Genomic DNA, 26,041 nt, shown 5'->3' on the forward strand with positions numbered 1-26,041 from the left:
TTTCTAGAATATAAATAAAAATAATTAGAAGTCTGCATTTGCATGACTAACTGGATGTCTTTCAGCAAGTAACTAAAAACCAAACAGTTAAAGGAAATTTAAAGGATAATCAGTATGTGATATTATTAGCTTTGAAAACCAAATCTAAGAAAGACCTAGAGATACTATGCAAGTTTCTAATTATAATCCACCCGTCTCCATTCTCAAACAAATTGAGTGGGACTTGCCCTAGTACACATGACCTCTAATTATATTTTTGGTTTCTTTTCTCTTTAGTTATACCCTTGGTAGCTATTATACACTGATTACACCTACATGTAACGCATGGGAGAATGAAGTACAACACTTTTCTCAGTCCTACCTCTTTGCTCTGGTGATGGCCTTATCTAAATTATTCCATCTTGTTCCTGCATGTAGCTTCAAGGTACCTTAGAACTGATGTTGTCTTATGTTCTTAAGGAACATGATGACCTCTAACTACTCTAGAAACTTTAGAAATAGAAGGGAGTGATGGTAGGGAGAATTCTGTATATAGTTCAGCCAGAATTCAAATACATGAAAGGTACAAGGAGCCAGTGTGTGGAGTGTCTGTTGGCTGGATGCACATTTCCATGTTCATCACCAGCTCCCAAGCCCTTCACCTCTAACTACATCCCTAGTCTTCACAGAAGCAATAGTTTAATCCGCCTTTCCATCCTTGTTATCAAGAGTTCTAATCTGAAGGGCCCATGCCACAGCTTTTTCCAGTTGTACATTGATATTATAGAGCAGTGGCTCTTAAACTTATACCCCAGGCATTAGAATTTTTAGGAGGACTTGTTAAAGCATGGAGTGCTGAGCCCTCCCCACATCTGATTCAGTAGGTAAGGGATGTGATCTCAGAATCTGCTTTCCTGACAACTTCCCAGGTAATCTTGATGCTGCTATTGTGGAGACCACATTTTGAGAACCACTGTTATAAACAGTTGTTTTGTAAACATAATGCAATTCTAGAAAAACTCATATTATCTGATTATAAAAGCAATGGAACTAATATGAGAATATTTTCATTCTTACCTGGCATGGCTAGTATTGGAAGTAAGGGTTTTTTGGTATTTTCTTTTTTTCCCACTTAAGCCAGTGTGAAATGATTCAGAAAATTACTCATTCAGCATCAAAGAAAATAGTCCTACAATGCGGTCTAATACTGTAGGCATCCACGAATCATCCTCAGTACTCATCAGTCTAATAGGTCAGATTCTTATGCTTGTAATATTTGCCCTTTTTTGCTACCATCTTGCTGTTGGGAAATCTAGCTCCTCCTGGAACAAAATTAGTCTTGTAAAATGGTAGGAAATATTTCACACAGCAGCAGCAGTGCCTCATACTGGGCAGTGAAGTCACTTGGCTCTAGGGAAACATTCATCACCAGGAAGGATAGCCAGCTAGGGCAGTATTGTAACCAGTGGAATATGTCCTGAGATGCTCTTGGCCCACATCAATATGGTCAGTTTCACTGCTGAACTCTTTCAGGGCTCTTGATGCCCTGAGTTGTTTAAGATGTAAGGAATCTACCCAAACCACCCGCCAGTGAGATTCCCCTTAGCCCTGAGAGGCATGTAAAACTTAAAGCAAATTCTTTCAGGTATGGCAGCTTACAGTCTTAGAGGCTGTGAATACCTGTATAAGCTAAGAAAGAATGGGAGTCCTTCATTTACTGATGACAGCAGCTAGGACTCTGGTGGTCCAGGGTACCAAATCCTGAAACTAAAATACCCTGGAGTGAAGGACCTTTAAATAAACTTAAATTGAACTTAAATAGATGTGTGGGTAGTTTGAATCATAATGTGTATGGAACTCAAGATTTTTTGTCTTGTGAGCTGCTGTCATTTATTTATGTTTATTCTTTAGGAAGGTCACTGCAGCATGCATTTAAAACCATAGAGAATTTTCTACAACATTTTCATCATTAAATTTACAGGGATCTGCTGCAGGCAAAGTTACTAATAAGTTTTGGAATGTGCTTATTGTGAAAGCACAGTATTAGACACACCAAAGCTTGATGGTTCTTAATCAAAGTGGCATAGACTTGGGGGCACTCAAACTTTTATATGAACTAAGCAAAATGATGGTGTATCCAGACTCCCCTTTCAGCTAACACACTTAACGTGGGGACACAGATGGATGGGAGAGGTGACCCTGACCCATAGAGGACCCACATTCCTGTGCAAGGATAGAAGCATGATAATCAGGAAATGATGGTTGTTAGTTACAGAAAATGCATTATTGTGAAAACCAGGGGAAAAGTGCTTATGAGAGGAAGTGATTGGATTATGGGGAATGAGAGAATAAGGATAGATCATTCCTACTGAGTAAATTGCTGTGATTTATAAGAGAAAGGGTATAGTGATATCTTGGCCCATTACTGACTAGATTCATTTCACAAACAATCTTAAATCAGAATGTGACAGTTTATGGGGAGACAAACAAAGTCTCCCAAAGATGCTTATATATTACTAAGCTTTTAAACGGGCATATTTTCAACTCCCCATACCTTTATTGCTTTTAGTTGCCTTTATTTTGGTAGTTGACATTCATAATGATAATTCTGTATTCCCCCATTATGCATTTTTGGAATTTTGATAAGTTCCAAGAGAAAACTGTCTAAAAGAAACTTGAAAATGTTATTTGCTTAAAAGTACACTATAATGTTTGTACAATATTAAAATAATTAGATGCTCTTCTATAATATACTTTGAGCATTTTGGTGTTCTAAATATTTCTCTTAAAATATCCATGAATTAATCTGATGTTTATCTTTCAGTGCTCTACAAACATGAAATATATATTCAGTTATATACTACATACATATAGTATATTCATATTTAAGTTTAGATAGGTATGTTTATTTTTTATTTCAGATTCAGAAGTTCTTTTTCCATCATATTGTAATTCTTCAAGAATATAGATTAATATGTTCTAAGAGAAATATTTCATAAAAGATTTAACACAGGGAGCACTAATGTAACAAAACAGGAAATGTCATCAAGTTTGCTGAAAATGCAAATATTATTAACAGTGATTATTCCTTAAAAAGAAAAAAAAAGACTTTAGGCAAGTTCAAGAATTAAAGCACAGTTCAGCCAGGGGGTAAATGCCTTGCCTTTCTATAATGATTGATTTGTGTACAGAACTTAAAATATTTAGTAGTTCAAGTACAAGTAGTTAGTGTGTTCCATGAATGATCCCTGAATGTCATTTTCCTCTCAGCTCTGCTTGGGGTAGCAGACACTCCCTGACGAGGGCTTTGATTGCTATTAAAGAATGGGTGCAGGGTTGACATTTTACTATGAAAGATGAGAAGTTGAAGCAAGGCATCACACTGTTTTCTGAGCTGGTCTACAGACACACTTGCAAGACTAGCTGTAAGTTTCCCTTACAGCTAGGGAAATGTTTTGGATCTGTCCTCATTCGAGACCTCAAAGATCTAAAGTGCAGAGCAAAGACAACACAGACAGAGAAGAATTATTTCCTGAAAATATTTCTAAAAACATGCTACCATCAACTTAATCACAGAAAAAACCTTCGTCAACTTTCTTATCACAGGAAATTTTCAGTAAGCTGTCTGTGTTATCAGGGCAACAGTAATGTACCACCTTGTCTGTCTGCTACAGTGAGTGAGGTTTAACTACAGTCCCGACAGTCACTGAGTTGATATATGTTGTAAAGCTGTAGGAATCAGATTTCTGGAGATAATCTGTCCTCTTGATATAATGACTTTTTGTCCATCATCCTGGTAGGAGTTAGATACCGAACATCAAAACCTTTCGAGGCTTCTTCTAGTTCATGGTGTTACTTTATTAAACTATGGCTTTTGTCTTTCTTGTCTGTGAAGGCAATTCTTACAGAGACTTTAGCCATGGTATTAAAGACCCTGAACAAGCTGGCCCCATTTCTTCTCTGACTCTCATTCTCATTTGCTTGGCTCCAGCCTCACTGGAATCTCTGTTTTTCTAGAACACACCGGGCACAATCCTGTCTCAGAGACTGTGCAGTGGCCACTCTCCTCCCTGTGACACTCTTCAAATATTCCCATGCTCTTTCACCTCCTTCACATCTTTGCTTAAATGTCACCAGTTTAGAGAGGCATTGCCTGACCACCATATTTTTTAAAATAGTAACTCCTATCCACCTTCCCATTCCAATTATCCTGATTCATTTTTTTGTCATGGTACATATCAATTCCCAACAGTATATAATTTAATTGTTACATATTTAAATTTTTATATTTTTCTCCCTCTCCTGAAATAGAGGTCCCGTGACCTTTGTAATTTTGTTTTTTTCCCTCTAACTCAGACCTCAAAAATGGCTGCCTTGAGTATCAGATCAGATCAGTAGCTCAGTCGTGTCTGACTCTTTGTGACCCCATGAACCACAGCATGCCAGGCCTCCCTGTCCATCACCAACTCCTGGAGTTCACCCAAACCCATGTCCATCAAGTCGGTGATGCCATCCAGCCATCTCATCCTCTTTCATCCCCTTCTCCTCCCGCCTTCAGTTTTTCCCAGCTTTGGGGTCTTTTCAAATGAGTCAGCTCTTCACATCAGGTGGCCAAAGTATTGGAGCTTGAGCTTCAGCAACAATCCTTCCAGTGTATATTCAGGACTGATTTCCTTTAGGATGGACTGGTTTGATCTCCTTGCAGTCCAAGGGACTCTCAAGAGTCTTCTCCAACACCACAGTTCAAAAGCATCAATTCTTCAGGGCTCAGCTTTCTTTATATTCCAACTCGCACATCCATACATGACCACTGGAAAAACGATAGCCTTGACTAGATGGACCTTTGTTGGCAAAGTTGTTTCTGCTTTTTAATATGCTGTCTATGTTGGTCATAACTTTTCTTCCAAGGAGTGAGCTTATTTTAATTTCATGGCTGCAGTCACCATCTGCAATGATTTTGGAGCCCAAGAAAATAAAGTCTGTCACTGTTTCCTATGTTTCCCCATCTATTTGCCATGAAGTGATGAGACTGGATGCCATGATCTTGGTTTCTCTTGTGTGTGTGTGTGTGATGTTACAGTCTTTTAAATTTATTTTTTAATTGAAGGATAATTGCTTTACAGAATTTTGCTGTTTTCTGTCCAACCTCAACATGAATCAGCCATAGGTACATATATCCCCTCCCTCTTGAACCTCCCTCCCATCTCCCTCCCCATCCCACCCCTCTAGGTTGATACAGAGCCCCTGATCTTAGTTTTCTGAATGTTGAGTTTTAGGCCAATGTTTTCACTCTTCCTCTTTCACCATCATCAAGAGGCTCTTCAGTTCTTTTTCACTTTCTGCCATAAGGGTGGTGTCATTTGTGTATCTGAGGTTACTGGTATTTCTCCTGGAAATCTTGATCCCAGCTTGTGCTTTATCCAGCCTGGCATTTCCCACAATGTACTCTGAATTTAAGTTAAATAAGCAGGGTGACAATATACATCCTTGATATACTCCTTACCCTGTTTGGAACCAGTCCATTGTTCCATGTCCAGTTCTAACTGTTGTTTCTTGACCTGCATAGAGATTTCTCAAGAGGCAGATAAGGTGGTCTGCTATTCTTATGTATTGAAGAATTTTCCACAGTTGTGATCCATACAGTCAAAGGCTTTGATGTAGTCAATAAAGCAGAAGTAGATGTTTTTCTGGAATTTTCTTGCTTTTTTGATGATCCAACGGATGTTGGCAATTTGATCTCTGGTTCTTCTGCCCTTTCTAAATCCAGCTTGAATATCTGGAAGTTCTCGGTTCACGTACTGTTGAAGCTTGGAGAATTTTGAGCATTATTTGGCTGGTGTGTGAGATGAATGCAATTGTGCAGTAGTTTGAGCATTCTTTGGCATTGCCTTTCTTTGGGATTGGAATGAAAACTGACCCTTTCCAGTCTGGTGGCCACTGCTGAGTTTTTCAAATTTCCTGGTGTATTGAGTGCAGCACTTTCACAGCATCATCTTTCAGGATTTGAAATAGCTCAACTGGAATTCCATCACCTTCACTGTATTTGTTCATAGTGATGCTTCCTAAGGCCCACTTGACTTCACACTCCAAGATGTCTGTCTCTAGATGAGTGATCACACCATCATGGTTATCTGGTTCATGAAGATCTTTTTTGTACAGTTCTTCTGTGTGTTTTTGCCACCTCTTCTTAGTATCTTCTGCATCTGTTAGGTCCATACCATTTCTGTCCTTTATTGAGCCCATCTTTGCATAAAATGTTCCCTGGTATCTCTAATTTTCTCAAAGAGATCTCTAGTCTTTCCCATTCTGTTGTTTTCCTCTATTTCTTTGCATTTATCGCTAAAGAAGGCTTTCTTATCTCTCCTTGCTATTTTTTGGAACTCTGCATTCAGATGGGTATATCTTTCCTTTTCTCCTTTGCTTTTAGCTTCTCTTCATTTCTCAGCTGTTTATAAGACCTCGTCAGTATACCATTTGGCCTTTTTTCATTTTTTTTTTCTTGGGGATGGTCTTGATCACTGCCTCCTGAACAATGTCATGAACCTCCGTCCATAGTTTTCAGGCACTCTATCAGATCTAATCCCCTGAATCTATTTGTCACTTCCATTGTATTTGTCACTTCCACTTAAGGGATTTGATTTAGGTCATACCCGAATGGTTTAGTGGTTTTCTCTACTTTCTTCAATTTAAGTCTGAATTTGGCAATAAGGAGTTCATGATGTGAGCCACAGCCAGCTCCTGGTCTTATTTTTGCTGACTGTATAGAGCTTCTCTATCTAAGGCTGCAAAGAATATAATCAGTCTGATTTTCATGTTGACAATCTGGTGATGTCCATGTGTAGAGTCATCTCTTGTGTTGTTGGAGGAGGGTGTTTGCTATGACCAGTATGTTCTCTTGGCAAAACTCTGTTAGCCTTTGCCCTGCTTCATTCTGTACTCCAAGGCCAAACTTGCCTGTTGCTCCAGGTATCTCTTGACTTCCTACTTTTGCATTCCAGTCCCCTATGATGGAAGGACATCTTTTTTGGGTGTTAGTTCTAGAAGGTCTTGTAGGTCTTCATAGAACCATTCAACTTCAGCTTCTTCAGCATTAGTGGTTGGGCCATAGACTTGAATTACTAGGATACTGAATAGAAATGAACAAGTATCATTCTGTCATTTTTGAGACTGCACCCAAGTACTGCATTTCAGACTTGTGTTGACTATGAGGGCTACTCCATTTCTTCTATGGGATTCTTGCCCACAGTAGTAGATACAATGGTAATCTGAATTAAAGCCACCCATTCTAGTCCATTTTAGTTCATTGATTCCTAAAATGTCGTTGTTCATTCTTGCTGTCTCTTGTTTGACCACTTCCAGTTTGCCTTGTTCGTAGAGCATTGGATTTTGCTTCCATCACCAGTCACATCCACAACTGGGTATTGTTTTCACTTTGGCTCTGTCTCTTCATTCTTTCTGGAGATATTTCTCCACTCTTCTCTAGTAGCATACTGAGCACCTACTGACCTGGGAATTCATCTTTCAGTGTTATTTCTTTTTGCCTTTTCATACTGTTCGTGGAATTCTCGAGGCAAGAATACTGAAGTGGTTAGTCATTCCCTTCTCCAGTGGACCCCGTTTTGTCAGAACTCTCCACCATGACCCGCCCGTCTTGGGTGGCCCTGCACAGCATGGCTCCTATTTCATTGAGTTAGACAAGGCAGAAACTGCAGAACAATTATACGAAATAAATTCTCACACTGTTAAGAAAGTTCTAGGACCCACAACAGATTTCCCAACCTGGGGATCTGGCAAAGGGACTGAGAACCCCCAGGGAATTTGACTGTGGAGGCCAGTGGGATTTGATTACAGAACTTACAAAGGACAGGGGAAACAGACTCTTGGAGGGCACAAACAAAACCTTGTGTGCACCAGGACCCAGGAGAGGGAGCAGTGACCCCAGAGGAGACTGACCCAGCCTTGCCTGTGAGTGTCCAGAATTCTCTGGCAGAGGTGTGGGTTGACAGTGGCCTGTGGCAGGGTCAGGGGCACTGAATATAACTAGACCTTTTGAAGGAGGTCCATTATCTTCATTACCCCACCATAGTTTGGTCTCAGGTCAAACAACAGGGAGGGAATACAGCCCCACCCATCAACAGAAAATTGGGTTAAAGATTTACTGAACATGACCCTGCCCATCAGACCAAGACCCGAGTTTCCCTCATAGTCAGTGTCTCACAACAGGAAGCTTCCATAAGCCTCTTATCCATCAGAGGGCAGACAGACTAAAAACCACAATGACAAAAAATTAATCAAACTGAGCTCATGGACCACAGCCTTGTCTAACTCAATGAAACTATGAGCCATGCCATGTAGGGCTACCCAAGAAGGACAGGTCATGGTGGGGAGTTCTGGCAAAACGTGGTCCTCTGGAGAAGGGAATAGCAAACCACTTCAGTATTCTTGCCTTCAGAACCCCATGAACAGTATGAAAAGGCCTTCAGTATAGATGTTGAGTACTAGAAGCTCTAAATGTTAGGTCCACAACTACCCTGATCTCTTCTGTAGGCTTGGTGTCCTCCCAGTCCTTGGCATGTAGAAGATGTGCAATAAATATTTATTGTTTCAATAAATACATAAATTTCACCTAAAACCAACAGAACATTTGAGCAGAAATGAAAAGGTAGGCTAAAATATTTTCCAGTCTCATACCACTTAAAATATGCAACCTGTCATAATATTCTTCTTTTCCACAATGGTTCTTACAGAACTAGAGGGCAGGTCTGAGGAAAACATTAATAAAGGGTAAATAATTGATATTAATTATTAATTAATAAACACCTTCATAAAGTTTTACTTAGCTTCTGACCCATCCTCTTTTAGAGTCAAAGGCAGGAGTTAGGCCTTTGCAACCCACTTTTCAAAGCAGGTTTCTCCATGAGGAAAATATATAATGATGATGAGTAATGGAGTACCTGATCCTAAAGCCTGTCCACTCCTCATTTAACAGTTAAATACAGAGATTCAGAGCTGCTCTTTGTTAAGCTACTACTTGTTAAGGTGGGTATGACATTTCTAAGCAATATCCAGAAAGGAAAGAAGTGGCCACTCTTTTTTTCTAAACATATATTTATTTTTTGGCTGTGCTGTGTCTTCATTCTTTGTGGTATACACAGACTTTGTCTAGTTGTGGTGGACCGAAGCCCCTCTGAGTTGGTGCGCGGGCTGCTCCCTGGTGGCTCTCTGGGTGCCGAGCGCCAGCACGGGCTCTCGGCGCACTTCAGTAGTCGCAGCACGTGAGCTCGGCAGCTGCCACGTGTGGGCTCAGGAGTTGTGGCACGTTAGCCCGGTGGCTCTGCAGAATGTGAGATCCTCCTAGAGCAGGGACTGAACCTGTGTCCCCTACATTGGCAGGTGGATTCCCAACCACCGGACCTCCAGGAGAGCCCAGAATTGCCACTCTTGAATATGGAGAGCATTATCCCGTGAGGCATAATCCAAAAGCAATTAGTTATGCTGGTGGCAGAGCCCTCTCATCACTATCATTTGTTATGTCCAGGTATCTAAATGAATTATGCTATAATTTGAGGCGGTGTTCCTAAATCTAGGACCCTAAAATTAGAATATGACTGAAGATGTCAGTATATGCAGCATGTGTTGAGTGCTGAGATTCCATGATCTCTTCTACACTAATCACTGGAGAAATCATGTACCGTATTCTGTCATTATTATTAGCACCTCAGCTCATCACACCTTGGAATCCTGGAGCATCCCTTCCTCCCTCTCTCCCCTCGGTGTCATATAGACTGCATCTTGAGTCAGTGTTCAGAGTATTGCACAAAATTCAGTAAAGGTACAAATAGAAGGATGTGTTTGTCATCCACAAACCATTCTCCCACGTAATATTTCTTATACATCCTCTGTAGTAACATCTGACATAACGTTACTTTAAATTGACATAATTTAAAGAAGTAACAACTTCTTTAAATTATGTCAATGCTACTATTAAAAAGTACTTTATGGACTGAGTTGAGAGATTCCCTGGTGGCTCAGATGGTTAAGAATCCAGGCTGAGTTGGGCACCTAAATTCCAAACACATAATATCATTTCTCTTGGAAATGTTCTAAGTACCGAGAACTCATTAATAGTCCAAAGACTGTCATTACTATGAGCATCTTAAATACTTACCTAGTGTTGGAGGCGATGACACCCCACTCCAGTATTCTTGCCTGGAAAATCCCGTGGATGGAGGAGCCTGGTGGGCTACAGTCCATGGGGTTGCGAAGAGTCAGACATAACTGAGCGACTTCACTTTCCCTTTTCACTTTCATGCATTGGAGGAGGAAATGGCAACCCACTCCAGTGTTCTTGCCTGGAGAATCCCAGGGACGGGGGAGCCTGGTGGGCTGCCATCTATGGGGTCACACAGAGTCAGACACGACTGAAATGACTTAGCAGCAGCAGTGTTGAAATAAACCTTCTGGCTTTCTTCAGAGCCCGTGAGTCACCTGAACCAGATATACTTGCCATATTGATACTATCTCAATTTGTAAGGAATTACTTTTAATTTGTTAACAAACTCTTTTCATCTTGGTCCCATCTCCCTTGTTCTAGACTCCGTTTTACAGTTGCCAGGTAGGCATCTCAATCCTTGTGAGTATCTCAGGCTTAATGAGTACAGATGCAAATTTAGCATCCCCTGCCAAGGTCTTATCCCTATCAAAACTAGTATCTGTTCTTGAAGGTGCTGTTGTGAATTCTATCAGCCCTCCCCCAGTATTAATACGTGAATTAGCTTTTTACTACACCCTCTGTCTCACAGCTAGTCAGCCCTTAAGTTCTTTTTGTTAAATTTTCTCAGGACTCTGGGGTTCATCTCCTCCTTTCTCTACCTACTGTCGCTCTTCTACTCTTGGCTCTCATCAGATCTTACCTGACATTTTGGAAATAACCTGTCTGAACTCACTGCTTCAGAGCGCTTATCTTTTTCATAGCTGCCTGAGATTTCCTCCTAAATCATTAGAAAAGTACTTGCCTTCTCAAAGCTTTCAGTGACATCCCATTGTTTAAAGAGTGAACGTCAAACCCTTTAACATAATCGAGTGCTGCCTAACTTAGTTCCCCAATGACTAGTTGGCTTGCTCCCTACCCCACCCCTTCATGAACACTGGTCTTTCTGTGATATCTCTATTCCTTGAATATAGGGATTCTGAAATTTTTTTGCACCGTGGGTTCCTTTGACAGTCTGGTGAAGTGTGTGGACCTCTTCCTAGAGTAATATTTTTCAGTGTATAGAATAATAAACATAAGATTACCATGGAAAGCCATGCTGCAGAAGTAAAATTCTATCTGTCTGTGGACCCCATTGTTTATATCTTTGTGGCTTTATTATGACCCTCTTAGCAAAGAAGTGCCCCTGAGCCTGCCCTTCTGATTATTGAAATCCTTCTCATGTTTCAAAGTCCCTTCAATCCCCATCTCTGCAACTTTACCTTGACTCCCTGCCCTTCTGTACTTACCATGGTGTCCTCTGCCCTCTCAGAGCAGATTATTTGTATTTCTAATTAGTTCTTATCTTTCCTTTGCCCTTTGTGATAATATTTTGTATTAATTGACAAAAAGGACCAGACGCTAATGGGCTACTTTCACACATTTTGTGCTCACTGGCTTGTAACTCTTTTTAAAGCACTGTGGAATCTGCATATAAAGAGGACACTGAGGTCCAGGGGTTTTGTTGATGGACCAAGATTATACAGCTTGTTTCTCTTACAAATTTATTTCAGGAAGGGAATATTTTATCTTCTTCTTTACGCCTTCTCAGGATCTAAGGAATGATATTGTTCAGTAATGTTTGTTTATGTCGATTTAAAAATCAGAATTGCTGGGAAATACTCATCTCCCTAGTATTGACGAGGAGCCATACTAGGAGAGAGATGTGTACAGCAGTGTTTCTAGTTCAATGTCTATGTCAAACTAACTGTGACTGATTCCTTCTTAACAAACTGAGAACTCTTGTAGTTCCTAGTCGTTTCACAAATTAAAATTTAAACAAGAGTTTTCAGCAGTCAACTCATTAAAATGTTATCCCTTGTTCTGCACTCCTGATGAAGACAGTAATATTAAAAGTAGGACAAATTAAAGAATTTGTTTGGAATCAAAATGAATTCAGGAAATATTTACATTTGTAATGATAAGATCAGTTGTATAACCTATTTCCTATGTTATCCCCTCAGTGAAGACAATAAACCAGTCCAACTTACATTTGTAAGAAAATACATTTTAAATATAATTTACTTGAACAAGTTGCATTTTTCTGTAGTCAAATGCATTCCTGCAAGTTTCTTAAAACAACATTATAGGCTATTTAAAAATAAAACTTTATTTATTCAAATAGATTTTAGCAATTAGTAATGCTTTCTTTTCAAAATGTTGTTTTGAGATTAAAAACCATGTATTTATGATCAGTAATTTCTCACGTGGAAGTTCTTTATGTATAGTAATTATTTTTAAAGGAATTACATCTTTTGATCTGGCAATGCCTTTTAGTATGCTGTGAACTATAATATATAATTCATTATCATTATCCTTCTTTTGTTTTTTTCTGTCGTCATATTGTGGCAAATACTAGCTGAAATGTAGAAAGGTAACTGAATTTTTTCTATTTTCATAGCTCCAGACGGTCCTCCTGAAAATGTGCATGTAGTAGCAACATCACCTTTCAGCATCAACATCAGCTGGAGTGAACCTACTGTCATTACTGGACCAACCTTCTATTTGATAGACGTCAAATCAGTAAGACCTGTCTTGTCTTCTCTGAAAGGCAGTATAGAGCATGGTTAGGAATCCAGGTTTTGCAACCAGACTGAATTTTACTCTTAGCTCTGTTAGACCTTAGGCAGCTTCCTTTACTTGTTTATGTTTGTGTCCACATCTGTAAAATAAAGATAGATAATACTACCCAGGGTACAGCATTTTTGTGAGGACTAAGTTAGTCAACATACATAAATAACTTAAAACATTGCCTGATACCTAGTAAATATTCAAGAAGTGCAAACAAAATATTGTTATCACGCTTATTGTTATTTATCTTCAGGGTATAGATGATATAGATAAATGAGGTTGAGTTTAAGTTGACGGTAATATATCGGTTTAAAATACAGTGAAAAAGAACTTAAAATACAAAAGAATGGCCAAGGCATTAGGAGACATAGCTCCAAAATAAGACAATATCAGGGCTTAACTTCGAAAATGATTGAAGCAGAACATGGAAAGGTAGTGTAAATATAAGTGTAAAAAGTTAGCTTCATTCAAGAAAAAGCAAGTAGTTAGGGCATCCTTAGTGGAACATTTGAAAAGAAAAGGCCTGAGAGATGAGGCTCGATTCGGGGGCCGACTTAAAACCTATTGTGGAGTGTGGGTCATGGTAAGTTCAGTGGGGTGCCAATTGTGGAAATAAAGCAGTGTTGGGATACAGATTTCTATTTTACAGAATCAGTATGATCACATTGTAAAGCATAGTTTTAGACCAGTCCTGGGGGTACAAAATTAAAGGAGGCAGGAAACCATAAGAGTAAAACTGGGCAAGAAAAGGAAATGAGTGAGGGTAACAGAATAAAAAAATAATTTAAATATGCAGGATCTGGAGGGAAAAAATCCATGGATGGTGAGTGAAAATAAAAATCAAGGGTGACTTTTTAAGAGATATGATTTGGAAACTTGTGAGGAGGAATGGATTTGTAGAGAAAAGGCATGGATTCCGAACTAGATGTGTTAAGATGCCTGGGAGTCCCCAGGTGAAGATGCCCATTGACAGGATCATTCATGGATCTGTAGCTCAGGAGAGGAAGTTTGTATTTCCAGATTTGGGAAGCGTTGGTATTGGATGGATGAAATAATATGAATAGATGAGATTACCTATGAAACATTTAGGGTAAGAAACTCTTCTGTAAGGACTAACCTGAAGAAAGTGTCCTGGGGAATACAAACATTTGAGTAAAAGGGACCTGAAAACACTGAATTGGAGTAGCCATTCAGACAGTAGGAAACGCAAGCATGCGAGTCAAGCCTCTTGCCTACAGCAGGGTGCTCCACAGTGTGAATAATGCAGAGTTGTTAGCTAGGGTTAGAATTGGAAATTTCTCCTGGCATCCTGCTTGGGTTTTACTGGAGCTGAAGAGCAATCCCTTCTGGTGGCGTCTGAAGCATTAAATTAGGCAATCCATGGTGAATTCTCCTCCTCCTCTTGCTGTATTTATTCATCTCTTCTTTAACTTTTATGATTTTTTAAAATGCTTTTATATTATTTCTTAAGTGGAAATAATTCTATCTCAAAAGACCCGTCATGATTAAAGGAAAACTTAAAGGATTATTGGTACATTTTTTTCTCCCAGTCTTCAGTTTATGATCCTCCTTTTTTAGAGCACATTTGTGAAGACTTTTAGTTCATAATTAGCCAAAAACAATCAACATGAATGACAAATGCTCCAGGAATATCATTAAAAGCAAATTATAAAATGTTAACACTGTGCTCTACTAACTAGAAGATACTTTATTAGGGAAAATAGCTCTCTCATGGAGTTTGGTTGTGTTGAAAGGAGGGAAAAGTAAACCATTAAAAAAAAGGTGATTTATCATCTAATTCTCTCAGTATTCTTACTGAGATTAAAACTGAGTAAGGGAAAGAGAGAAGGATGGAAAGATAACTATTGTAATTGCTTAGTTCGTTTCAGCTACATATTAGCCTCTTCATATGCATTGTATTATTGTATCTTATAACATTTTGATGTAAGTATTATAATCTTACTTTTGCGTATAGGAGAACTGAGGCACAGAGATGATTAAAAAAAAAAACAACTTCTCAAACAGTTAAGACCTGGCTAAAACCAGCACAATAGTGTGATGGAAATAGGAAAAACTATCAAAAAAGCAAATAAAAATTGCCAAATTGAAATATGTGCTCACCAAAACACATTTGGATCAAAGACAGCAAAAATTCAAATAGATTCTAACACTTCACAGTTTCCCTAGGATTCTTGGAACTAAAGCGGTCTTCCCTTCATTCTTTCAACACAATTCTAGTTTATTTTTTAAAATTTTGTTTTATATTGGAGCATAGTTGATTAATAATGTTGTGTTAGCTTCAGGGATATAGCAAAGTGTTTCAGTTATCCATATAATGTACCTGTTCTTTTTCAAATCATTTTCCCATTTAGATTATTATAGAATATTGACTGGAGTTCCCTGTGCTGTATAGTAGGTCCTTGTTGGTTATCTATTTTAAATATAGTAATCTGTACATGTCAATCTCAAACTCCCAGTACAACTTTAAATACATTCAGATGCCAGCACTGTGCTGGGTCCTGGGTCAAACGCACATCTTTTATGGCTCCTACACTGGCAGGCGGGTTCTTTACCACTAGTACCACCTGAGAAGGCCAGAAGTCATTGGCTCCCAGGCCAAAGAACACGTGCCCTTGAATTTAAGATTTATGCTGCACCCTGGCCTCTGCCAAATACCAGCCACAAGGGCATATTGCTCTTCCCTTAAAAGACTTGAAGCAAAAATTGACACTCTTTAATAAAGACATATGGGCTTCCCTGGTGGCTCAGGTGGTAAAGAATCCACCTGTAATGCAGGAGACCTGGGTTCGATCCCTGGTTCGGGAAGATCCCCTGGAGAATGGCATGGCAACCCACTCCAGTACTCTTGCCTGGAAAATCCCCATGGACAGAGGAACCTGGCGGGCTACAGTCCATGGGGTCACAAAGAGTTGGACAGGATTGAGTGACTAAGCACAGCACAATAAAGATATATGGGCTCAGATATCACCCTGGATGATTCTACTGGGAATTGCATTTTCTGGCCTTTTGTTGTTCCTTTTATTTTAAATTTATTATTTAATTGAAAGATAATTGCTTTACAGAATTGTGTTTTCTGCCAAACATCTACGTGAATCAGCCATAGGTATACACATATCCCCTCCCTCTTGAACCTCTCTCCCATCTCCCTTCCCATCCCACCCCTCTAGGTTGATACAGAGCCCTGGTTTGAGTTCCCTGAGCCATACAGCAGATTCCAGTTGGCTGCCTATTTTACATATGGTGATGTAATCTTCCATGTTACTCTCTCCATACATCCCACCTCTCCTTCCTCCCCCACCCCCCTCCGCCGAGTCCGTAAGTCTGTTCTCTGTGTCTATATCTCCATTGCTGCCCTGCAAATAATTTCATCAGTACCATCTTTCTAGACTCCATATATATGCGTTAGTATACGGTATTTGTTTTTCTCTTTCTGACTTACTTCACTGTATAATAGGCTCTAGGTTCATCCACCTCATTAGAACGGACTCAAATGCATGCCATTTTATGACTGAGTAATATTCCATTGAGTACATGTACCACAGCTCCTTTATCCATTCATCTGTCAGTGGACATCTAGGTTGCTTTCTTGTTCTAGCTATTGTAAGTAGTGCTGCAATGAACATTGGAGTACATGTGTCTTTTTCAATTTTGAGTTCCTCAGGGTATATGCCTAGGAGTGGGATTGCTGGGTCATATGGTGGTTTTATTCCTAGTTTTTTAAGGAATCTCCATACCATCCTCCATACTGGCTCTATCAATTTACATTCCCACCAACAGTGCAAGAGGGTTCCTTTTTCTCCACACCCTCTCCAGCATTTACTGTTTGTAGACTTTTTTGATGATGGCATTCTGACCGGTGTAAGGTGATATCTCATTGTAGTTTTTATTTGCATTTCTCTAATAATGAGTGATGTTGAGCATCTTTTCATGTGTTTGTTACACATCTGTATGTCTTCTTTGGAGAAATGTCTGTTTAGGCCTTTTTCCTACTTTTTGATTGAGTTGTTTGTTTTTCTGGTATTGACTTGAATGAGCTGTTTGTATATTTTGGAAATTAATCCTTTGTCAGTTGTTTCATTTGCTATTATTTTCTTCCATTCTGAGGGTTGTCTTTTTATCCTTTTTATAGTGTCCTTTGTTGTGCAAAAGCTTGTAAGTGTAATTAGGTCCCACTTGTTTATTTTTGTTTTTATTTCCATTACTCTAGGAGGTGGATCATAGAGAGTCTTGCTGTGATTTATGTCACAGAGTGTTCTGCCTGTGTTTTCCTCTAAGAGTTGTATGTTCCTTTTATTTTTTTAACTTACCAAATACTTAGTAGCTTCTTTCCACCAAGACAAAGATGGAAAATGTAAAGTTCTGCTTCCAAGTAACTCACAGTCTAGAACACCAGAATATAGATAATTATAGAGTATGAGGTAGCCAGTCTTTTTGGAATATAATGTTACAATTAAAGTTTCTGTTATAGGGTACATAATATATAGAGGAGACTGTACAGAGAAGGTTAAATTTAGTAGGCTTAGTGAAGACAGAAAATGAATTTTTGTATGTGCTGCTTTTTGAGGGCACAGTATTCTTTTGGAATTTTACTATATATTTTACTATATATATAAGATATGGTACATCACATGCATTTTATTTCCTACTTTACTAACTGCGATCTGTTACCATTTTTTAATGAAGGCACTGGAATAATTTAATTTTACTTTATAAGATCAGGTCTCATGACCTTCTGGTAGTGTAGAGAGGTCTGACGGAGAAGGCAATGGCACCCCACTCCAGTACTCTTGCCTGGAAAATCCCATGGATGGAGGAGCCTGGTAGGCTGCAGTCCATGGGGTCGGTAAGAGTCGGACACGACTGAGCGACTTCACTTTCACTTTTCACTTTCATGCATTGGAGAAGGAAATGGCAACCCACTCCAGTGTTCTTGCCTGGAGAATCCCAGGGATGGGGGAGCCTGGTGGGCTGCCGTCTATGGGGTCACACAGAGTCGGACACGACTGAAGCGACTTAGCAGCATCAGCTGCTAAGGTCTGAACTCTTCAAAGACCTCGGATCAAATCCTATCGCAGTTACCAAGCAGCTATGGAATCTTGAGAAATTCAGCCCAACTCTATAAAATCAGAACTGAAATAGCTCTAGTAGTCAGCTAAGGAACGTGAAGCTAAGTGGTGAGCAGTGATGAGCTGGAGACCCCTACCCCGTTATAAGAGTTACCCATCATTCATCTTTAGATAATTGTTAGCTAGCATACATTTAAGTCTAGTCTTAGGGGAACTTTAAAAAGCCTTATTTGTATGTGGTATTTAAATGTTGACAACCAATTAAACACACACTTTCTGCGCAAGGATACATGAAGCTGATCAGTTGGATTCCTACGCTGATCTGTTTTTCTGCCAGTGGAGTATCTTCCCCTACTGCTCTCTCTCAAGATGGTTCGATCTGTTTGATTTTTTTTTTTAATACTGATATTGTATCTGCTTTTCCTGTGCTTCTTATAGCAATATCTTTTTCAGTTAAGAAACTTAGAAAAGAGAATTTGAACAAATTGAACAAAATTGAACATATTGAACAAAAATACATCTTTCAAAGTTATAAGAAAGGTTCAAGTTGAAAATGAACTTGTTAGTGAGGACAGTGTATCCAACTTACTTTTAAGTGTTTCAAGTCAAGTACCTGATAGAAGCAGGCATAAGGGGATTTTGAATTATTTGTTCATCTCAGGAAAAGTCCTTCTCTTCAGTGCTAGATACGTTAGCTATGTTTAGTCCCTACAGTGAGTAGGCCAGATTCTCTATCAAAGACAGACTGTTTTAATAAATAGTACAACTGTATTTATTGTACCTAAGCATACTCATTTGCACACATTTAATAATTGCATCTATATTAATTGATTCCTTATTTAGTACCATGCATGGTGCTAGATCAGGTTTTCAAACTTCAGTTATGACCACCATTTTAAAAATGAATCGGAATAAAATTTAAAAGAGCAGAAAATATCAAAGTGCATTTTAGAAGTTGTATTTCTGAAAAGCAGTTTGCAGTTATAAAGAATACACATTCACACACATACATCCTGAATGTGTATGGACATTATGTTGCCAAATGTGTTTCACTTTTGTGGGTCACGATAAAAAAAAAAAACCCACAAATTTCTTTGCTAACTACTTCAGATCAGTTTTTTTCTAAATCATCAAAATACTATAATTATTTAGATATTATCACCCTGATCTTACATACATAGAAAGTTAAACACAGGGCATAAATGACTTATAGAATGGAAGTTGCTAAGTGACCAGGTTGGGATCTGAACCCTTGATGACTAAATTCATTCCTCTGTAAAACACTGGAGTAGAAGTTTCATTGACTACAGAGATGGTTTTTGCTTTTTCTGATTATTGTGGTTGATTTTTTTCTTTTACTTTCAACTGTTGAAATAACTGCTAGGTAGTAGACTCTTAAAGTAGCACTTTGGAGTTCCCAGGACCATCTGACTGTAAATAAAAGAAATTTTAAATCTTGCCTAGAAAGATATACCAGTTGTAGCTTTCTATTAATATTTTAGTGATTTGTAACTCAAGTGCTGCTTCCTCTATTAGCTATTTTTTTTCTTATAGGTAGATAGTGATGAATTTAATATTTCCTTAATCAAGTCAAATGAAGAAAATAAAACCATAGAAGTTAAAGATTTGGAAATCTTCACAAGGTATTCCGTGGTGATCACCGCATTCACTGGAAATATCAGTGCTGCATATGTGGACGGAAAGTCAAGTGCTGAAATAATTGTTACCACTTTAGAATCAGGTAAGGTATATTTTTCATCATTGCTAAAAATTGACTAAGTGTCTTTCTTACAGTTTCTCACACTCTACCCTACAAAGCATATGTGTTACAAGAAAATTTTAAGCATATAAGCATAAAATTCAATGACTCACTGGGGCTGACAAAAGTGAAGCTTTCTATTTGTATTTTTGAGGCAAAATGGAATTACGTAGTATAGTCAATACTTGTAAATACAGAAATAAATTAGTTCATAATAAGGTATCCAAATGTATTTTTTGTGTGTTTATTTCAACACTAAGTATTTTAAAAGTTGGACAACCTTGCCTAAGAAATGATTTTTCCAACTGTTTATAGCCAATAAAGCTTCACCTTAAATTCTGTTTTAATTATTTATGTCCCATTGTTTAAATGTACATTAAAATAATGATACTCTATTATTGAGGGCTCAGTCAGTAAAGAATCTGCCTGCAATGCAGGAGACCCAGGTTCAATTCATGGGTTGGGAAGATCCCCTGGAGAAGGAAATGGCAACCCACTTCAGTATTCTTGCCTGGAGAATCCCAAGGACAGAAGAGGCTGGCCCAGGCTACTGTCCATGGGGTTGCAAGAGTCAGACACGACTTAGCGACTAAACCACCACCACTCTATTATTAAATTATCTGGGCTTTCCAGGTGCCAAGAACATGCTTGCCAATGCAGGAGACGTGAGAGACATGGGTTTGGTTTTAATCCCTGGGTCGGGAAGATGCCCTGGAGGAAGGCATGGCAACCTACTCCAGTATTCTTGCCTGGAGAATCCTATGGACAGAAGAGCCAATTAACCCCCTACCTATGTTTACCATTTCTGTTCTCTTCACTTAGTCAAGTGGCATGTTTTATTATATAATCTAAGGATTAATGTCAGAATCTGTACAGATTGCCTCAAGTTGGTATGAACAGGGTCTGAGTGGATAGTAAGATTGTAACCTGTGAGAAATTACCGTGGAAAGTCAACTTCCTAGAACTTGCTTGCCCCATCCTCCTTCAGACTCCTGATGTTCTTTGCCAGCAGATATATCTCTGGAAAGAGCACATGAAGGATGTGTTGCTATAGTTTATTTGTTGCTATCTGTAAGGTAAGTATAGGAGGTAAAAAAAAAAAATTAGTCTTTTCATTATGCTGTATATTTTATTATCTATAGACTTACTTACCATTCTAAATTGAAAGGTACATCTTATCCTCAGCACCATAAAATTCTACTTGTTTCCATTTAATTGCCATGTATAGTTCAGGTACTTATTTTACTTTTTGTACTTCTCCCTTATCCTGCCCATCTGTGAGAAAAGTTGCTGCTAAACTTGTTCATGTTCATACCCTAAAACTTTGATCAACAATCTTAATGTGACACCTTTTCCAAGGATATTGTAGTTTCATAAATTTTTATTAAATCTCTAAGAATAGATTTTAGATATGAAAACAAAGATATCTGGAGGATAGGAAGTTCTTTCTAACACTCAGATAATTTTTTCATGTATTCAACTTTAAAGCTGATCCTAATTTTAGGAAATCATCTTTCATAAAAAGAAATATATATATTCTTATATATCATAAAAATGGATAATAGCAATTGTGAAAATGTGTGTTGAACCAATTTAACTTTTATATCAGCTATGCATTTCTTCACATTGTGATATTTGCACAATAACATATTTATCTGCTTCTCTCTTTTTTTCTATTTATTTACTTATGTTTTGCTTGCCATAGGGAACTATCTCTAGATATCTCTACAAGTGTATATGAATATCTGAGCTATTCATAGTCAAATATGAACAGCCTTCTTCATGGAAATTTGTCACCTAGAATGGAAGAATATATACATTTCAATGTGATTAAAATAAATATGTTCATGCAACCATTAAATTTTATTTTTTTTCTTTTAAATTTTATTTTATTTTTAAACTTTACATAATTGTATTAGTTTTGCCAAATATCAAAATGAATCCGCCACAGGCATACATGTGTAAAAAATACTAATTATATAGTTTGATAAGAACTAGTTCTCACATTTATAAAATAATTTTATCCTGTGTTATTTTTCATAACAATTTATTGATATTTGGCTAGTTATATGTTAGGGCAACTTTTATTTATCAAAAATAAACAGGAATATCTAGAATATATAAAGAAATATTAAAATTCAACACTTAAAAAGAATCTAATCAGACAATTGCAGAGGGACTTCAAGCTGCCACTGCTGGGTGCATGGGTTCAATCCCTGGTCAGGGAACTAAGACCCCACATGCCACATGGCCAAAAAAATGAAAAGAAAACTGACAAAGAACATGAACTGATATTTCACCAGAGAGGAAATATGATTGGCAAATAAACTTAAGATATGTTTTTTCAACACTATTATCTGTTAAGAAAATGTAAATTAAAACCACAATGATACATCAGTATGCATCTACTAGAACAGAAAAAATAATTTTTAAAATAGTAATAATACCAAATGCTGGAAACAGTCCAAAAAGACTGGATCTCTCATACATTGCTAGTGGGAATATAAAAGGGTAAAACTACTGATACAATATAAAAATATTTTGGTAATCTGTAAAACTGAACATGCACTCATGATAGATCCACAAGTTACAATCTTAGGCAGCTATCACAGACAATTGAAAACTTAGTGTTCATACAAATATCTTTATATGAATGTTAACAGGCTTATTAGGAATAACGACAAAATAACTGGAAACAACCCAAATGCTTTTATCATTAAACAAATTCTAGTACAGTGGAACACTACTCAGCAATGAAGACAGAATAAACTGTTGCTATACGCAGCAGCTCTGATCTCAAGGTCATTGTGCTGTTGTCTTTGGCAACTAATAAAACTATGCAGGTGGAGACTGACCAGTGTCGAGGAGTCACGGAGTGCTAATATAAGGGGAGAGCAAGAGGACTTTTCTTTACGGTGACGGAAGAGTTTTGTATCTTGTTTCTGGTGACGGTTACAGTAGTCTATACATGGAATTAAATTGCATAGAACCATACAAAAATACAGGAAAGCATGAAAAATGGTGAAAATTGAATAAGACCTATAGTCAAGTTAATATGATTGTGCCAGTTCTGTTTCCAGGTTTGATATTTAACTACAGTTATATGAGATGTCACCACTGGGGAAAGCTGGGGGAAGGTAACAGGGAATTGAATGTACGATTTTTGCAACTTCCTGTGAGTCTACATTATTTTTAAGTTCAGTGTCATAGGAGTTCATTCTGTGTAAGACACATACATATAAAAGGCTAAATATATAAGCAAATAAATTGGATCACTGTTATGGTTTCTGTGATCTATAAATGTCAATGATTCTATAATGAACCAGCCATTTTGCTTTTCATAATTACATGATTTGTGTAATACTCTTTGTAAAGAGAAATTTGAGAAAAGTTTGAAGCAAATCAGTTTTATATGGAGATCAAAACGAACACAAATTTTTAAATAATTTTAACTGCTAAATACTTTTAGTCCCTAAGGATCCACCTAACAACATGACATTTCAGAAGATACCAGATGAAGTTACAAAATTTCAGTTAACATTTCTTCCTCCTTCTCAACCAAATGGAAATATCCAAGTGTATCAAGCTTTGGTTTACAGAGAAGATGATCCTACTGCTGTCCAGATTCACAACCTCAGTATCATCCAGAAAACTGACACATCTGTCATTGCGATGTTAGAAGGGCTAAAAGGTGGACATACGTACAACATCAGTGTAAGTGTACACAGTTTCTAATTATTCATCTGTTTTACAAAACTGATAGAAAAACTCAGCATTCAAAAATACTGCAGCTTCTGGAATACTACATTTTCCTTATCTCTAGGTGGAATTGCTTAAGACATGCCAAGTGAAAAAGATTTGGGGAAACAGAATTGCTGATTTCCTATTTTAATACAGAAAGTCATGTGAAAATATGTAAATAACAGAAAAGTGTGCACAATTATAGTGGAAATCCAAAAATAAAGCATAAAGAAAACCAACACTAAAAGTTAAAGAGCAGTGATATATAGATAGTTCTGCCTAAAGGGAGACTGTTTCTGTGTGATTATAAATGGAAAATGGAAAAGGAAATAGCAAAAGCAAAGGGCAGAAATAACTATTTGTATGACTGAAATTCACATGTATTTCACACAACTATTGCTAAAAGCATTTTATATCTTAATTCTAAATTATCCATTTTGGAAAGTAAATATATATGTGAGTTCATATACATACACACAGACATAATACACATACAATTTGTTTCACCCTTTCACTATTTTTATAGCATGTCTTGGAATTTTCAAAAAGAACTATATAATTCAGAAAATAATCTATTAAGCATCATAGAACCAACCTAGCTGCTGCGGCTGCTAAGTCGCTTCAGTCGTGTCCGACTCTGTGTGACCCCATAGACGGCAGCCCACCAGGCTCTGCCATCCCTGGGATTCTCCAGGCAAGAACACTGGAGTGGGTTGCCATTTCCTTCTCCAATGCATGAAAGTGAAAAGTGAAAGGGAAGTCACTCAGTCGTGTCCGACTCTTTGTGACCCCATGGACTGCAGCCTACCAGGCTCCTCTGTCCATGGGATTTTCCAGGCAAGAGTACTGGAGTGGGTTGCCATTGCCTTCTCTGAGAACCAACCTAGACAGCATATTAAAAAGCAGAGACATTACTTTGCCAACAAAGGTCTGTCTAGTCAAGGCTATGGTTTTTCCAGTGGTCATGTATGGATGTGAGAGTTGGACTATAAGAAAGCTGAGCACCAAAGAACTGATGCTTTTGAACTGTGGTGTTGGAGAAGATTCTTGAGAGTCCCTTGGACTGCAAAGAGATCCAACCAGTCCATCCTAAAGGAGATCAGTCCTGGATGTTCATTGGAAGGACTGATGCTAAAGCCAAAACTCCAATACTTTGGCCACCTGATGGGAAGAGCTGACTCATAGCCTATTATACAGAGTGAAGTAAGCCAGAAAGAAAAACACCAATACAGTATACTAACCCATATATATGGAATTTAGAAAGACGGTAACGATGACCCTGTATGCGAGACAGCAAAAGAGACACAGATAGAACAGTCTTTTGGACTCTGTGGGAGAGGGAGAGGGTGGGATGATTTGGGAGAATGGCATTGAAACATGTATAATATCATATATGAAATGAATCGCCAGTCCAGGTTCGATGCACGATACTGGATGCTTGGGGCTGGTGCACTGGGATGACCCAGAGGGATGGTACAGGGAGGGAGGTGGGAGGGGGGTTCGGGATGGGGAACACATGTACACCCGGTGGTGGGATTGTGTTGATGTATGGCAAAACCAATACAATATTGTAAAAAAAAAAAAAATAATAATAATTAATTAATGATTAAAAAAATCTGAGAAAAAAAATGAAAAGACCCTGATGCTGGGAAAGATTGAGGGCAGGAGGAGAAGGGGACGACAGAGGATGAGATGGTTGGATGGCATCACCGACTCAATAGACATGGGTTTGGGTGAACTCTGGGCATTGGTGATGGACAGGGAGGCCAGGCATGCCGCAGTTCATGGGGTCGCAGAGTCGGACACGAATGAGCAACTGAACTGAACTGAAATTCACCCTAAGCGTTCAAGTAGCTCAAGTAACTACACAGTCAAGTAACTAATCTTCAACAAACTCTTTATATCAGAAAACTGTCATTAGTAATTTGTGTTATTTCCCCCACTCACTGTATATCTGACTTGCTAGGACTCTTGTTACACATACCTTTAAATGGACCCCCATTCTAAAAGATCTGTTAGAGAGAAGGTGGTAGTTAAGAGAAGGAACTGACCTAGATTCAAATTCTGGCCCTGCTAGCTTCTTTCAGGGCAGTGTCTGCAAATCTGTGCCTCTTTTTCCTTATCTGAAAAATCAGTAATAGGAATAGTAATTTCTATATAGGATATTAATAGTGATGGGAGGAAACAAATGTTTTGGCTCTCACAAATAAAAGAAAAATAAGAAATAAAGTACAACTAATTCATAATTTTTGAATTATGAGTGGGTCTTCGTTGCAGTGCACGAGCTTCTCATTGCAGTGGCTCCTCTTGCTGCAGAGCACGGGCTCTAGCTGTGTGAGCGTCAGCAGCTGCAGCTCACAGCCTCTAGAGCCCAGGCTCAGTAGTTGTGGCACAGCTTAGCTGCCCTGTGGCATGTAGAATCTTCTCAGACCAGGCATCAAACCTATGTGCCCTGCTCTGGCGTGTGGCCTGTCATTCACTGTACCACCAGGGAAATCGACTAGTTCATAATTTAAAGAAAAATCAATCTTTGGATTATTTGCAAGGTGCAATTTTCATTGTCCTTAACACCTGAGAATTTACTAGAAATGTGTAACTTTCACATGGGTCCTAACCTAATGAGTCAAAACCTATAGATTTTCATTTTCCAGGGTT

At 38.2% G+C, this 26,041-nt stretch overlaps 1 protein-coding gene across 11 annotated transcripts in view; it reads left to right on the forward strand.

Annotated features, from left to right (window-relative positions):
• The window catches only part of PTPRQ (protein tyrosine phosphatase receptor type Q), a 295,980-nt gene that overhangs the window by 199,657 nt on the left and 70,282 nt on the right, over nt 1-26,041 (forward strand). For all 11 annotated transcript variants that reach the window (XM_086398851.1, XM_086398846.1, XM_086398848.1 and 8 more), the window contains exons 45-47: nt 12,630-12,751; nt 19,441-19,627; nt 23,115-23,359. In XM_086398851.1, the coding sequence (XP_086254977.1) occupies nt 12,630-12,751; nt 19,441-19,627; nt 23,115-23,359 (554 nt within the window). The remainder of the gene's footprint in view (nt 1-12,629; nt 12,752-19,440; nt 19,628-23,114; nt 23,360-26,041) is intronic.

Source organism: Bos grunniens, chromosome 5 (assembly GCF_055505025.1).
Source record: "Bos grunniens cultivar Pamir isolate PY7600 chromosome 5, Bosgru_T2T1.0, whole genome shotgun sequence".
Classification (NCBI taxonomy): domain Eukaryota; kingdom Metazoa; phylum Chordata; class Mammalia; order Artiodactyla; family Bovidae; genus Bos; species Bos grunniens.